At 32.6% G+C, this 14,540-nt stretch overlaps 1 protein-coding gene across 1 annotated transcript in view; it reads left to right on the top strand.

The window, feature by feature from the left end:
• The window catches only part of LOC114329502 (chymotrypsin-like elastase family member 2A), a 137,891-nt gene that overhangs the window by 103,957 nt on the left and 19,394 nt on the right, over positions 1-14,540 (top strand). The window contains exon 4 of the mRNA XM_028278633.2: positions 2,007-2,152. Within this exon, the coding sequence (XP_028134434.1) occupies positions 2,007-2,152 (146 nt within the window). The remainder of the gene's footprint in view (positions 1-2,006; positions 2,153-14,540) is intronic.

The following is a 14,540-nucleotide window of genomic DNA, read 5'->3' on the forward strand; positions in this document are numbered from 1 at the left end:
CTAATGCGTATTTCCTTGTAACATAATTATTACGTGTTCCAAAATTTGTAAACAATTATTAATTGTTAAACAGACGGTCCTTTATCGAATGTTAATTTGGTTCTACCGATATTTTTGAAAATATAAGTAATATCTTGAGTTAACTATGGGTGGGCACAAAATGTTACAGGACTGAAAATAAAGCAGATAGCAAGTTGAATTTTTTTTTATAGAAGTGTACTGTACCTTTCATTTTCAATTTTCAAAATTAAAGTCAGTTTATTACCACGGCGTCAGAAATTTTTTAAAATAAACAATAATTTTTGATGCTACGCGCAGGACAGCGGTGTTCGATTCACACAATGATTTCCACCAAAATTTCTTCCAATCTTTATCTAATATATTATTTTCTTAATCTATATTTTGTTATATCTTAATATTTTAATTCCACAAAAATCAAACTAGTTTTATTATTGTTTGTGAAATATTGTTTAAACAATTGCATATGTTTAAAAATAATAAACTTTTATTATTTAAGTTAAAATATATGAACAAAGAAATTTTTTGCTAATAAAAGTGTTATTTCAGAGGATAGAGTATATGTTTTTATTTTGCAATAAACAAATTTATTTATTTATATCGAAATGTAATAAAAATTAAAATGTATCAATCATTATCAAAGGTCATTGGAATGCCCAATCAGAGCTAACTATCCGCTGTCCTGCGCGTAGCACCAATAATTAATGTTTATTTAAAAAAATTCCTGACGCCGTGGTGTAATCGATTTTAATTTTGCAAAATTTCAAATGAAAGCTACAGTACACTTCTATAAGCAAAAAAATTTTCAACTTGCTATCTGCTTTATTTTCAGTCCTATAATATTTTGAAGAAATGAATTTTTTTACGAAAGCTGGATTGCAAAATTTATTTTGCAAAATCTATTAAACCGATCTTAATGATATTTACAGTATTGTTTTACTGTATCATAAAATTTTTCAGGGTGAAATATGAAGGTCCTAAGTGTAGCACAAATGGTTGAAAAACGTAAAATGCGAATACTTGCTTTTGTATGTTTTTTCACAATTATTGCTATTTTGCAACAAGGGTGACTATTTTTTAAGTTTTTAACCGATTCTGTATTATAGGAAATTTAATTAGGCAACTTTTATGTCAGTAAAACTTTTCTCATAAATGAATACTTTTAAAGTTATAATCAAGAAACCAAGAAAAGTATCGAATTTTTCCTTAATTTTTTGACATTTTGATTTATTAAACAATGTTCCGGCCCTTTTTGAGAGGGAGGATAACTCAAGTATTATTATTTGATTTATTTTAAAGCAATTTCTGCAAAAAAATTTGAGTCACCTCTCAACGTCCAAATGTACTAATATTTTTACAGATGCGCCCTGGTCTATAGATGAAATAGGAGTTAGTCAACCAATGCCTCGTCAGGTTTACTGTTCTTAAGGCGCCGTAAATTATCGCCCGTGTGGCCTTAGCCTAAATGAATGAGAGAAGATTTATTTTTCCGTCTTCGCGTTTTGAAAGTGTTTTTATGATTTTTTCTTTAAATACTGCTTTTATTTGCTCTATGTTCTTTTCAATATGCACTAATTTATCTTCCTTAGTGTCAGCATCCGTTATGGCTTGCAAATTGTAGAAGCCTTGGAGGTGTTACCATAGAAGATTCCCATTCAGTCTGGTAGGATGTGGAACAACACTTTTTTTGGTGTTGATTCATGTGCTATTAGATTGAAAACTCAGTATTTTGCTAGCAGTTGCCACTAGGGCATCCCTGCCATTTCGTTCGTTGCAATGCGTGATTGCACGCCGGTGTTTGTCCTAGTTGGGTCAGAGAGAGCAGCATATGTGCCTCCTGATGAGAGACTAATAAGTTTCGAAACCGGTAGAGATGCTTGCTGCGCTCTCTGATTGAACTGGAACAATGATGCGGTTGTAGTTTCGTGTTGCAACGAAATTGAAAATGGTTATTCATTTTTAATGTAACTACGTTTTATTTATTTTAGTGACCTTTTTAACCTACCACTAGCAGCTTTATGGACTGCAGTTGTGGGAGAATGGGATCGTGAAGTAGAAGAATACTCGGAGCAGAGGATACCCGTGGAAGAGGTCATCTTGCATGAGAGATTTCACAATTTTCAACATGATATTGGTAAGTCGGTTTGCTTCGTTTTATGATATTTATATTCTTCGACTTGTTCTACATTATTGCAATTTATAATTCTGGGATCGTCTAGGCTTGTCATTGTTTTTGTTTTCGTCATATTCATTTTTAGGCTCTCATCTGTCTGAGAATTTATCCACCATAATTTTTAGTTCCTTAAGGGGGGAGGGGTATGGTTTGAAATATTTTTTATTATTATTTCAGATAAAAGTGCATACTTTCAAGAATACTCTCTAAAAATTTCAAATTGATCGGAGTAAAATTACCCGAGATACAGAGTGTTGTATATCCCTAAATTCGACCCGCTTTGCCGCGGCTTCGCGCCAGCACGCTTGAGCGTAGTGAGAAACGTTCAACAACTGTTCGCCTTCTCTTTTGTAGATTACTCCGGAATTCAAAAAACATATTCCAATGTTCATCACTTTACGATTTGGCAGAAAAAGAGGAAGATGAAGATGCAGTTGTCAAAACTTTAAACGCATTTTTGACAAAAACTACTTGACCGATCTACCTGAAATTTTGTATAGATTTTCTTTAGACATTTCGCGAGGTAACAACGTCGAGATATTTTTCGTTTTGTGCTTATTTTTGTTCAACACTATTAAATCTGTTGGTTTTCACAAAATGTTTATCAAAAACTTCGTATTTTTGATTTCTGAGTGATACCAAAAATTCAAAAATCATTAAAATTAAAAATTCTCGACTATGTTACCTCGTAAAACTCATAAGCTAATTAAATCTTTTTGAATTTTTTGTTTCGTATAATCCAGTGATGAGTTCTGATGTCCACCGCCAAATCCATTTTTTTAGCTGCCTGCCAAAATTTGTCACCAATGGCTTATTTTTGAATATTTTGGATTGAATTTTTTTTAAATATTCTTTGAATTGTACTTAATATGTTCACTTAATTTAAAAAAAAATAATTCTACCATAGCTTCGAAAAAAATTCACAAAAATGTGCTTGATATGTTGATTTCAAACCATACCCCCCCCCCCCACTTCAATGTACTCGCTATAATCACGATGTTGTCATCGAATCTGAGGTAGTTTAACTTATTTCCATTAACGTTGGTGCTATAATATTGACCAATTTGTAGCTTTGAAGACGTCTTCTAGGACTAGATTAAACAGCTTTCGCGATATTATGTCACCTCTTAGAACTCTTCTCTTAAGTGGAATGGGATTTGTATTTTCGTTCATTTTAGCATCAAAGTTGTTCTTTTCTATATACCTAGACGGGAAAGAAAAATGGTCACTCCACAACACGGGTCATTTTTGATGTCTCGAATTTCCTAAAACTTTTGTCCGATTTACGTGATTTTTTAATATGTTATAGCCTTATTCTTTAACAACATGGCCATAATAATATTGATAATAGACAGGTAAATTGTCATTTTATACCAGATGTACCAATCAAACTGTGTTTTTTCTCAAAGTTCACCCCACCCTGTGAAATATTATACCATTTATAAAATACTGAAATTAAAAACCAACTATAGCCTTAGGATTTCTTAATATTCTGTTTTTTATTCACTCGCTTATGTGGAATAATAAAAAATTAGATACTTTATTCACGTCCTTCATCAATACAGGGTGTTTCTAAATAAGTACGACACACTTTAAGGGGTAATCCTGCATGAATAAAAAATAATGAACGTTTGCTTTATAAACATACACTAAGCATTAAAATTAAAGCACCATCTTAAAATTGGGACGTTTTTGATGTCCTTTATTGCCTAAACCTGGATCCCGCGTATGAAAAAAAAGGTGATTAATAGCAAGCTGAAAATTTGTTAATAGCTTAAGGGTGTCTAGTCGGATAAACATTGATAGATGGGAACACTGGAACAGGGACAGTTTTAATTATTGTGGAACAGGTTAAAAATTTGGAACGGTCAGACCACGAAAAGGGCTCATTTATTTTGTCCGATACTTAAACTCTCCGAACAGAGATTAAATTCTCATGCAAAAATCAGACTGTTATTTATCACCAAATGTGCGTCTTAATGAGTGGAACATGCAGAATATTTCAAATGACAGGAATTGTGACAGGTGACAAATACCAGTCTGATTTTTGCATAAGAGTTTAATCTCTGTTCGGAGAGTTTAAGTTTATTCTGTTGGACAAAATAAATGTGCCGTTTTCGTGGTCTGACCGTTCCAAATTTTTAACCTGTTCCACAGTTAAAACTGCCCCTGTTCCAGTGTTCCCATATATCAAAGTTTATCCGACTAGACACCCTTAAGCTATTAACAAATTTTCAGCTTGCTATTAATCAACTTTTTTTTCATACGCGGGATCCAGACCCATGTTGTCCGATTTGAGTAATTTGTTTAGTATTTTATAGCTTTATTATTCAAGAATATCGACGTAATAATATTATTGTTAAAGAGGTAAGTGTTATTGTATACCGGGTGTAAAAATAATAGTGTGTTTTTTCCTCGAAGCTTAGAACACCCTGTGGAATATTCTAGCGTATATAAAATATTGAAATTAAAACTCAACTGTAGCCTTAGACTTTCTTAACATTTTGCTTTTTAACACATTTGCTTATATAATAAAAAAGTTAGGTACTTTAACAACTAAAAATGTTAATCATTAATACAGGGTGTTTCTTAACAAGTGCTACAAATTTTAAGGGGTAATTGTGCATGAAAAATAATGACCGTTTGCTTTATAAACATATGTCCGCAAATGCTTTGTTTCCGAGATAAGGGATGTTGAATTTTTTCTTACAAACTGACGATGTATTTATTGCTCTAAAACTGGTTGAGATATGCAAACGAATTTTTTTAGGTTTTAGGAGGTAGTTATTGCGCATTTTTTGACATACAATTAAGAATTTTATATTCACCATTGGCGTTCACACGGGTATAAATATTTTAGAGACATCCCTTATGCACGCCAATGGTGAAAATAACATTCTTAGTTGTATGACAAAAAATGCGCAATAACTACCTCTTACAACGTATCAAATTTCATTTGCATATTTCTACCGGTATTAAATAGCATTAAAGGCATTAAGAGGCATTAAATAAATCGTCAGTTTGTAAGAAAAATTCAACATCCCGTATCTCGGAAACGAAGCATTTGTGGACATATGTTTATCAAGGAAACGGTCATTATTTTTATATGCACAATTGCCCCTTAAAGTTTGTCACACTTATTTAGATACACCCTGTATTAATAAATAACATGGCTAGTTGTTAAAATACCCAACTTTTTTCTTATCCCACATAAGCGATTGAATCAAAAAGAAAAATATTAAGAATGCCTAAGGCTACAGTTGAGTATTAATTTCAATATTTTATATACGCTACAATATTCCACTGGGTGTTCCAAACTTTGAGGAAAAAACACAGTACCATTTTTACACCCGGTATACAATGACACTTACCTGTTTAGCAATAATATTATTACATCGATATTCTTGAAGAATAAAACTATAATATACTATACAAATCAGTAAAATCGGACAACAGGTTTAGGAAATACGAGACATCAAAAATGTCCCATTTTTAAGGTGGTGCATTAATTTGGATGCTTAGTGTATGTCCGCAAATTCTTCGTTTCCAAGATACGGGATGTTGAATTTTTTCTTACAAACTGACAATTTATTGATTGCTCTAGAAGCGGTTGAGATAATATGCAAATTAAATTTGGTAGGTTTTAAGAGATAAATATTGTGCCTTTTTTGACATGCAATTAAGAATTGTATATTCGCCATTGGCGCGCATACGGGTTATATTACCGGGTATGTTGAATTTTGGACCAGTTTTTTTAACTCGTTCTAATTCCCTGCTGTTAGTATGGCGAAGTGATTTATTGTTTACCCATCTAATAATATTTACCTATATTCACGGTTTTAATTATTTTATCCATTATGAGACTAAAAAGTAACCAGCTTAAAGAGTCTCCCTTTGCCTGTCATTTTTCGATCTACCTGTGTCCATTGCCTCTGTCAGTTTTCGATCTATTCTCGTCTACATTTTGTTGTTTTGGTGATATCTAATGAAATTAGTGTATTATATAAAACGTGAATAACGTTCTTCAGTCTTAAGCCGGCCATTCACGATACTGCGGTGTCGGTCGAGAAAATCGTCGATGATATCAATTCTGCAGTAATGCAGCGTAGAAAGCAGTTTCTCTGTGGTAAAATTTTAACGATTTTGTTGGATGCACGGTCACACACGATAAAAATTTTTGTCGATTAGTCTAATATGACTTTTTATTCAGTCATTGGTTTCGAGCTTCCGTCATGTGTCACATAATATTAATATATCTACGTCATACGTTATTGGCATATACCAATGATACAAACCAAAGACCTATGGCGTAGATATATTAATATTATGTGACACATGACAGAAGCTTGAAACAAATTACAATCGATGAAAAGCCCTATTCAACAAAATTAAACGAGGCCGCAGTATCGTGTGTGGCCGGCTTTAGTCTGTCGAAGGCTTTTTTAAGTCAATCAAATAAAGAAACGCCTATCGGTTGTAGGCCAGGAACCGAAGCTTTTCACCGCGCAATTTTTACAGAATGGATCGATTTGCTTGAAAATTTGAGAATACGTAGTGAATACTCCAAGGATCATAATTTACACGATGCCAAAAGACTTTTTTACCATGGGGGTGGTTGCCACCCTATCTTGGGGGTGGAATTTTTTTATTATATTTTGACCGCAAAAGTAGATAGAAACATTCATTCTAAGCAAAAAATATTCTGTACATTTTTTTGACAACATTAATAGTTTTCGATATACCCATTTACGATTCACTCAATTTTTGCCGTAGAAAAAAGTGTACAAACCAAGTTGTTGGGAATTAATTAACCTACAATTTTATATTGAAACATGTTTTCTTTTCGTATCTCTGATGCTAATCTTTCTATTCTGAAGAAAATGGCATTTTTTACCGATCTACACAAATTCGTTATTCGCTTTTAACTTCAGATTTTTAAAAACTCATCATTTTAAGGAAGTCAAACTTCTAGAATATATTAATAATACTTACATAAATAAACACGAATGAATAAGACCAATGACTAAAAACACCGCTAACTCACATTATTATGATTCCAATTGGATTTCTCCTTTTTTTCCAAAAAATATATTGATTTTTTAACCCTAACTTTTTTATTTTTTATCTTAGAAAGTTTGGTAAAAAAGAATTTCTTCGGGTTTTAGAAGATCTATAAGCCTATTAATATTAAATCTTGTTAAAATCGTCAGTCGCAAAAAGAGGTGATTTTGAAAGGGTTGGTAAAGAAGGGTTTTGCATGTTATCACAAGCTTTAATTGTCAATAGTTCTCAATTTTTGCCGTAAAAAAAATTTTTGCAAACAAGGTTCTTGAAAATTAAATGAGCTACAATTTCATATTAACAAATTTTTTCGTATATCTGATGCTAATCTTACTATTCTGGAGAAAAGGCCATTTTTTTAAACTACAAAAATTCGTTATTCGCTTTTAACTCTATTTTTTTTTAAAACTAACCATTCTAAGCCGGTCAAACTTTTAGAGCCTATTAATAATACGTAAATAAAAAAGGCCAAATAAGGTCAATGACTAATTTTAATTAGGGTGGTGATTAGGGGTTGCTTTCGATCACTTTTTCACTGAAAAAAAAATAGCGACTCACATTCTTTTCATTATAAGTCACTTAATTTTTGAGCCAGAGACTTTTTTAATTTCTGGAGATAGATATTTTTAAATACTTTAACCTTCCGATGACCAACCTTTTTTTGTTAGACGGATGACCAAGGGGGGAAAATGACCCCAGGTCAAAAATGTCAAAAATGACAATTAACAAAAAAAGAAGTTTTTTTTTAATTTTTTTTGGCATGGACTTTATGTCATTCAGCCAGTCACAACATGAGTATTAGTGTCATGTGTAGTGTGTATGTTGAGTAATTGTCTTGTTACTTTGCAAAGTCGACGTCATTAGCGTAAAACTACTTGGAATTACACATAATAGACGGTATTTTACTAAACGTCAACTTCAGAATATATTTTTTATTCGTAAAATATAGGGAATTTTTTTTATTTCAAAATACGAGGATATCTGGAATGATATTAAAGTCAAATAAAAAAATAATGAGTTAAAAATTGAAAATACATTTGAATTTATTAAAGAAAAACATACGCTGGGGTCACAATTTCCCCCGCTTGGTCATCCGAAGGTTAAACTAGTTTGAACTAGTTGTCCTCGAAAAATGCATTGTTTTCCGTCTTTTGACTTTGAAACTACAATATTTAGCATTTGACGAAGAAGAGCCAACATATAATAAAGTATAGCTCGATTACTATTGGTCTTAAAGAAAATTTAAAAAAAACGGTTTTGTTTATTTTTTCAAAGGGCGCATTTTTGTTAAGTAAATTTGTTTTGATAAAACGAAAACTTTTGGAGTTATTAGCAGAAAACTTATAGGTCTGGATCCCGCGTATGAAAAAGAAGTTGACTAATAGCAAGCTGAAGATTTGTTAATAGCTTAAGGGTGTCTAGTCGGATAAACTTTGATATATGGGAACACTGAAACAGGTTAAAAATTTGGTACGGTCAGACCACGAAAACGGCACATTTATTTTGTCCGACAGAACAGACTTAAACTCTCCGAACAGAGATTATACTCTCATGCAGAAATCAGACTGCTATTTATTACCAAATGGGCGTTTTAATGAGTGAAACATGTAGAATATGTCAAATGACAGGAATTATGACAGGTGATAAATAGCGGTCTGATTTTAGCATGAGAGTTTAATCTCTGTTCGGAGAGTTTAAGGCTGTTCTATCGGACAAAATAAATGTGCCATTTTCGTGGTCTGACCGTTCCAAATTTTTAACCTGTTCCACAATTAAAACTGCCTCTGGTCCAGTGTTCCCATATATCAAAGTTTATCCGACTAGACACCCTTAAGCTATTAACAAATTTCCAGCTTGCTATTAATCAACTTTTTTTTCATACGCGAGATCCAGACCTATTAATTAAACATTGATTTTTTCGATATAAAACTAACACTTTCGATAGCGAATAAATCGAAAACTATCAGTTTTATCAAAAAAATGCATAAAACGTTTTTTGCTTTGAATGAACGTTTTTACCAACTTTTGCAATTAAAATATAATAAAAAATTTCCACCCGCGAGATGGGGTGGCAGCCACCTCCATGGTAAAAGCGCCTTTCGACATCATATAGATTTTGATCCTTGGACTATCCACTACTTACTCTCAAATTTTCAAGCAAATCGATCCATTCTGTAAAAATTGCGAAGTTTTGTCCTATTTTAAGCTTCATTACTTGGACTATTGTGTTTTCGTGCCCTTTTAATATATTTATTCCTCTATAATTTTGTTTTCTTGATCTGTTTTGTTTTGGTTCTTGTTTTTCAGCTGTACTAATACCTATAATTGGTATGTCATCATTATTCCGCAATATTTTAATAGCTCATTTGTTATTCCGTCCCGTATTGTATTATATTATTTTATACTTCAGTATTGTGTTGTAAAAATTCAGAACACTGATTTGTTTTATATTTTATGTTATATTATTTAACATAAAATGTCCATCAAGTACCCGCATATTCCATAAATAATTAATTAGCATTTAATGCTAATTTAGCTTTACCATTAGGAAAATTAAGATACCGGCTTCGTTTGCATTGAAGCGTCTACAAATACTAAAAAAGTCATTTCCCCCATTTGAAATATAGTTTTACTAAGGGAATACAACGGAAACAGTGCCATTAAACCATCTATACTAAATTCACAATCAAGATGCATTCGAAATAAAATAAACAAACCAAGACACGTTAAATGCTACTAGGAGCACTCCCAAATCATAATTTTAAAATTTATATACATTGTAAATCCCAAATCATGATTTCCAAAGTTTATGCATTGTAAATTATGATTTGGGTGTGCTCCTAGTAGCATTTAACATGTCTTGGTTTGTTTATTTCTACTGCATCTTGATTGTAAATTTAGTATAATTGTAATAAAATCAAACGCACATTAGATATGCATCATTTATTCATGCAAAATATGTTCCATATCATTTCCACCTAGCGTCAAAAGAAAGCTACTGCATTAATGATGCTAATTTTTTGTTGTGTTATTCTTTTATATAAAGAGCCTTATTATATTTCAATTAGCTTTGCTCTCACCAGTGAAACCCGATAAAGACACTTTCGTAGTCCGAAGGCATTGAAAAAAGTATCATTTGCATCAAATGGTGCATAAGTTAGATGCTCGTTGATAAAGATCTGTAGAAATATTAATAGTAAGTTATTTGTAGTCCTGTTCTTGACTCGTTTCAGGAAATGTGTCACGAAACATAAAAATAAGGCATTATTTTGAAATAAATATGATATAAATATACACATTCATAATAGATGCCTCTTTTACCATTAGATGTAGAGGATTCCTCCTTTATATGATACTCTCTGCAAATTTACGCCACTTCTTCCTATCTGCTGCTAAAACTTTTGCTTCTTGCCACGATGTTCCTCTTTTCTTAAGTAGTATTTTGTTTACACTAGTGTTCCAGCTTTTCCTTGGTCTGCCCCTCGTGCTTTTACCCACTGCTTTGGCCTCCCATGCAATTTTCACTTGTTTGTCACCACTCATTTTTATCATGTGTCCAGCCCATTTTAACTTCTTTTCTTCAACGTTTTCGTTGAACGATTTTACCTGTAATTCATGTCTTATATCTTCGTTCCTTCTTTTGTCTAATCTTCTTGTTCCCACCACTTTTCATAAGTATCTCATTTTTGTAGCTTGTAATCTTTTTCTTTGTCTGTCATTAAGTACCCAGTTTTCTTCCCCATATATTGTAATTAGCATACATATTATGTATACGGTTTTCTATAAAGTCATTTTGGTTTTTCTCGATATTTCCTTTTGGTGATGACATAAATATACAAATTAATATCAGCACCTCAGAGGTAAGGTGTGTTAAGTCACCAAATCTAAATTTGTCAGGAAACCAATTTGAAAGTTTATGTCGTGTTTAAACAAGTGTGAAGAAACCGCGAATGAACTTAATATTGGGGTCTTTGCAAAAATTAGCTGTTTGGTCAATTTATTTCGAGATTCTTTAGGATTTATTTTACTTTTCTCTAAATTTTGACTTTGATGTGACTCAATATTATTAACCCCAATTTTCCAATACTTGAGTTGTGACTTAACATAGGACATTACTGAGATTTGTTTACTACTAAAACATAAATTTAAGTTACAAACAATATTTTAATAATCCGAATATACCCTAATACAAAAAAAAATTTATCAAAAGTAAAAATAAAAGAAAGTGTCATAATATGTCACTCCAACATACAGATGATTCTTTAAGAGAAGAGGATAGTAATATTATTATTAGAATATTAATAGTTACGAGGCTTATAATAATATAAGCATTTTAAAGAAGTTACTTTAGTCGTCAATATCCTCTTCTCTTAAAGAATCATCTAAATGTTGGAGGTTTTGGTAAAATGTATGAAAAACTTGAGGTACCTACCCATTGTAAAAGGTTTTGTAGGTGTTTATATTTCTTTGTAGTGATAGGCTTTGCAACAATTTGAGGTAAAACTGGCATATCTTTAGATGCTACAGTATTTCGGCGATTTCTGAAAATCGGTTTTGTAATAAAGAAATCCGGGCCTGTTTGAACGAACTTGAAGGTAGACAGAAACTTCATTGACATCTAAAATATGTTAAGTCCTCGAAAAGTTCGTAGAATAACCTGGTACACAGTGTTAAGTCACAAAATGGCATTTTACACATTTTTAATAACTAATTTTGCACGAAAATGTGTTTACTTGTTAGTTGCTTTTAAGAATGCTACAAAAAGCCAAATTCTGACTGTTAGAATAAAGAAAAATAAAAATACTTACCGGTTTTTAAGTTTCCTCTTTAGGTTATATCATTAGTTTCAAAATTTTCTGAGTGAAAATAAACAATTTCTGCCGTTTTACTGTTTTTAAAAACAAGTTCACACATACGTCTACCGCGATTCATAGCGCGTAGTGTTCGATTTATCAAACAAATTATAAAAACACAGTTATATAGCACTATTTACCTCTGTAAAAAATGAGCACAATGTAGTGCGAAAAATTTCCACTGTCTTTAACATTGTTTACCTCGATTAGCATACGGGACTTAACACAGTATATCGCCATCTTTTGGCAAGTAGAGACTAAAATTATGTTTTCACTAGATAGAATTCGATACGGTAGATCCAAATGTTCACGAAGTAATTTCTCTGAAAAATGTTAATTAACACACCTTACCTCTGAGGTGATGATATTAAAATTAAACTCACCAGTCTGCCGGGTCTTTTTCTCCACACCGAGCATTCGACATCTTCTCTGATGTCTCTATATCTTCTTCTTCACGTGCCTTATCCTTTAAGAACATTGGCGATCGTCACGGCCCATTTTACTCTCTCTGTAGCAATTCTGAAGCGCTCTGTTGTTGTTTTTCCACTCCACTGATTTAAATTTTTCAACCAGACGTGCGTCGTCTTCCCGGTCCTCTCTTTCTTTCACTTTCCCTTATATAACTTCAATTCCTATTTTTCTTTTCTTAGTATGTGACCAAAGTAGCTTATTTTTCTTTACTTCGTAGTGTTAAGTATCTCTTTTTCCTCCTTTTTTTATCTTTCTTAATATTTCTTTATTTGTTACGTATTGTGTCCATGGTATCTTTCACATTCTTTGATAACACCTCATCTCAAAACTGGCAGGTCTTTTTTCATTTGCGTCCGTAATTGTCCAGGCTTAAACTCCATAAAAAAGGACAGAGAATACATAACATATAAATATTTGCCGAAAATAATATTCCAGGACCCGCCGGGAAGAAGATAGAGAAGAAGAGCTGATAATCCGAATGACAACAAATAGAACAGACACAAAAAAAGATCGAGACGGTTCCCCAATAGAAAAACGATCAGTGGGAAGACAACCAAAAAGGATGGAAGAACTTACTGAAGGAACGCTGGCTAGTACACTGCAGACAATGTCCCGTTTACATAAAAGGAAGAAGAAGAACGGATTCTCCATTTATATATGCCCAAATTTATTTTGGATCCTTCACGTGAAAAATCCTTCTCTCCTGGTCCAATAGTTTTTACTGCGTACGTTCTACATTTTATGCTTACGTAGAATTTCCGAGGCTGTTAATATTTCCCGAAGACAAAAAAATAGGTATGATCCCTCATGAATTGGCCTATAGTTGTTAATTACCAACATACTCTGTTATTTGCGAATTGTAGGAGCAAATCAGATGAGAATAAGTTGCGTTTTACCATTAAAAATCAACGCTTACTTTCTCAAATCAATTATTACAATCAACAACTTGCCGCATGCCGATGAGAATTTTATTTTGATTAATTTTTAATTTAAAATATAATGTTCTTAGGAAAAGTTAGATCGATAACGATACAAAATAATGCGGTGAGTAAATTGCTTATTTACATAAATATACTCTCAAAAAAAGTTATTGTGTAATCACAATGTACTGCACGATCTATAGAATCTATACAATAATCGATTTGAAACGATTAGAAAATAGTTTGTTCTACGTCCAGGGCATTAAGAACAGAACTCATGTCAGGACGTCAGGAAAAAAGTCTACAATACCAAAATGGATGGGAATGCCTAATTGCATTTATAGTGCATAAAATTCATCCAAAAGTGCATAAAATCAGTATATTAAGGGCCATATTTTGTTACTCTTGAGTACCTGGTGCCTAGAGTTACTACTCAGGCACGTCATCTGGACTTTCGAGGTTTTTCATCACTAAATTGATGCAAACAAATTACTCGGTAATATTTGTTATCGCTGATCATAAATACGCCATCAGAACGGAGTCTCGGAGCACCAGGTGTCCAGGGTTACTGCTAACGCACATCATCTTCTGGAGTTTCGAGGGTTTTCGGCACAAAATTGATGGCAATAGATTACTCGGGGGTTTTAGGATCGCTGAACACGGATACGTCGTGCCATAAGAACCGACCCCGGAGCAAATGGGTTCACGGTTATAGCGGGTTGAAGAGGGTTTTCGATTTTCAGAGATCTGTTCTGATGGTGTATTTGTTACCGTTAAAACCCGATTTCAGTTAAAACCCGAATTTACTAGGAAAAACTAGTTTTAACTAAGCGCTTTAGACAATTCTAGTTTTAACTAGTCAAAACTAGATTTGACTGCTAAATTCAATTAAAACTACAAATCCCGAACAAATTTCATTTAGAGTAGTTTATACTAGTTTAAACTAGTTTTTACTGGAATTACTAGCGAATACCAGTTAAAATCTTTGCGAGAAGAGAGAAATACGATTTGGCGTTTTCGGGGTAGGCTTACAAACTAGTGTGT

This window comes from Diabrotica virgifera, chromosome 1 (genome assembly GCF_917563875.1).
Source record: "Diabrotica virgifera virgifera chromosome 1, PGI_DIABVI_V3a".
Lineage (NCBI taxonomy): Eukaryota > Metazoa > Arthropoda > Insecta > Coleoptera > Chrysomelidae > Diabrotica > Diabrotica virgifera.